The sequence below is a fragment of the Pygocentrus nattereri genome, chromosome 13 (genome assembly GCF_015220715.1).
Source record: "Pygocentrus nattereri isolate fPygNat1 chromosome 13, fPygNat1.pri, whole genome shotgun sequence".
In the NCBI taxonomy this organism is placed as follows: domain Eukaryota; kingdom Metazoa; phylum Chordata; class Actinopteri; order Characiformes; family Serrasalmidae; genus Pygocentrus; species Pygocentrus nattereri.
In genome coordinates this window covers 36,252,616-36,255,115 of record NC_051223.1, presented here as the reverse complement: position 1 = coordinate 36,255,115, position 2,500 = coordinate 36,252,616, and the positions used below count along the sequence as shown (strand labels likewise).

The 2,500-nt window shown below is 42.2% G+C and overlaps 1 protein-coding gene across 1 annotated transcript in view; it reads left to right on the top strand.

Annotated features, from left to right (window-relative positions):
- The window catches only part of mtr (5-methyltetrahydrofolate-homocysteine methyltransferase), a 54,038-nt gene that overhangs the window by 5,544 nt on the left and 45,994 nt on the right, over positions 1 to 2,500 (top strand). The window contains exon 2 of the mRNA XM_017715325.2: positions 1,806 to 2,023. Coding sequence (XP_017570814.2) covers positions 1,806 to 2,023 — 218 coding nt within the window. The remainder of the gene's footprint in view (positions 1 to 1,805; positions 2,024 to 2,500) is intronic.

Here is a 2,500-nt window from a genome sequence, read left to right as displayed (position 1 = left end):
AGCTGTTAATATTTCATTTCTTTGTATTGTGAACAATAGTGAATAGTGCCCATTAATAATTTAATTCCGTCTGAATAGGGCTTTAATCTCGTTTCCTTCTCCGAGACACATTTATGCCTGTCTGAACTCATCAGGTGGTTCCAAAATGGACTTCATGTTCTTCATAACGTTCATATTCCATAAGCTCCATTCAGAAGCTGGGCGTCGTGTGAGGCTGTAGCTCTTCTCTCCAGTCTAATAGACGGTGACGTCATTTTAAACCCTTATAATAAAAGAAGCTGAACTTTGTTTTTCTACTGAAAGTCGACCCGTTTTTCCCCAAATCTGGGCTCTAAACTATAAACAGACGGCGTCTCTTCAGTGATCTGCTCTGGAAACATCACTTTTATAGAACAACACAAAGAGCGTCGGAGATTTTTGGCTTTCAGCAGAAAATTGTGAGCGTGTAGCCGTAAGTGTAGGATCATAAAACATCTATTTATTTGAGGGAGACTTTTACAAAAAATAAGCAAGATAAAAATGAGCATTTCATGCAGTTACTGAATAATTCGCCTTATGAATTGGTCGTGTAAATTTAGAAGGACAAACCAGAATATAGAAGAAGAATAAGAAGTTAAGCGTTTTTTCCTGTTTTGGAAATTTGGCTCCTGAGAAGCATCTCTCACATTTTGATCTAAATATTGTCTCACAAACGGATTAAGTCTGCAGTGACGGTTTAATCCCAGTGCAGTCTGAGGTGGATAATACTTACATGTGAAAAGTGTAAGATCTCATCATTTTCTTATAAAGCTCTGTTCTATATTGCAGAGCTTCTGTCAGTGTGGAAGCAGATCTCATGCTGACGCTCTTACACTATAATTCATATGTTAATCCCCTCTTTCTTGCTAAGGGGGGAGTTTAGGAGAGAGAATCAGAAATCAGTGAGCCTTGTTAGTACAGTATTAAGATTCTGTCGAGATCTCGAGACATTTTTTTGTTGAGAGTGCAGGTTTGGTTTCTTCTCGCTGCACTTTTTCAGTTTTTTTTTTTTTTTGGCATCACCTGATTTCATTTATTGAATGATTGATTAAAGTAAGTACTGGATGAATACTGTAAATACTTGATTTCCTCATAGAGAAATTCAGAAATAGTCAATCCAACACGAACAGCTTCAGTGTGTGGATGAGGCAGAACTCCACTGTGCTGTTTTAAAGTTGCACGTATTGGTCTATTATAATGTTGAATGCTGTAATAAACTTAAGTGGAAACAATCACGTCATTTTTAGGCACCTCCAATTTTTGATGCATTAAAAAATATTGTATGAATTGTGTTAATTATTAAATCGGAATGGACAAGTCTGGTTGTGGGCTGGGATTCGGTTGTTTGGCGGGTTATTGGTGGGAGTTTGGTTGTTGGGGTCGGTTGTTGGGCGGGGGGCTGGTTTGTTGGCCAAGTGATGGGCAAGGGGTCGATTGTTAGGTGGGTGAAGGGCAGGGTGTCGGTTATTGGGCGTGTGATGGGTGAGATGTCGATTGTTGGGCAGGTGACGGGCGAGAGGTTGGTTGATGGGTGGGTGACGTGGGGTGTTGGTTGTTGGGTGGGTGGTTGGCTGGCTGTTGGTCGAGAGGTGGTTAGGGGCTCGGTTGCTGGGTCGATGACATGCTGGGGGTTGGTTGTCGGGTGGGTGGTTGGCAGGTTGGGGTGAGTGGTGGTTAGGGGCTCGGGTGGTGGGCTGCATGCCTGTGGTAAAGACTGTGGTGCAGCTAAATGCTGAACTGAATGTTGTTAGATAACAAACTCATTGTTAAACGTGTTCTGTGTGTAGGAGAGGGTGAAGTTTCCTCCATAGAAGCTGAGCTCAGAGAGACGATCCAGAAGAGGATCATGGTGCTGGATGGAGGAATGGGCACTATGATCCAGCAGAAACATCTACAGGAGGAGGACTTCAGGGGCCAAGAGTTCAAAGAGCACCCCAGAAGCCTGAAAGGCAACAATGACCTGCTGAGCATCACCCAGCCTGAGGTCATCTACGGCATCCACAAGGTGTGTGTTTTGTATTTAATGTATTTAGAAGTGTTTTTATTTGGGAAGCACAGATTTTAAGGGTTGTGGATGTGTTGCAACATAATTACGGTGTGTAAGTTAGGGCTGGGCAACAAAACGATAATGATGATTATCACAATGTAACTCTTCTTGATAGAAATAGAAGAGATGTTTGATAAATTTTCAGTATAATAGAGGATTCGCACATTTCCACGTTGTAGCGACAGCCCTGGTGGTGTTTTCTACTGCAAGGAAAGTGACTCTACTCTGCTGTTGCCATGAGGGGGTGGGGGTCAGTAACCTGTTCTCCTGTGATGAGTACGAGTGATAAGCGGTGCAACTATACTGTCCTAAAGTGAACTCACCTCTTTCCTTACACCCTGATAAGCTTTAGCATTATTTTCAGCACTATTTTAGTATAAGTTCTTTCCCAAGCAGCAAAAGTGAAAGAAAGTTACAGCCCTGATTTAAACAAAA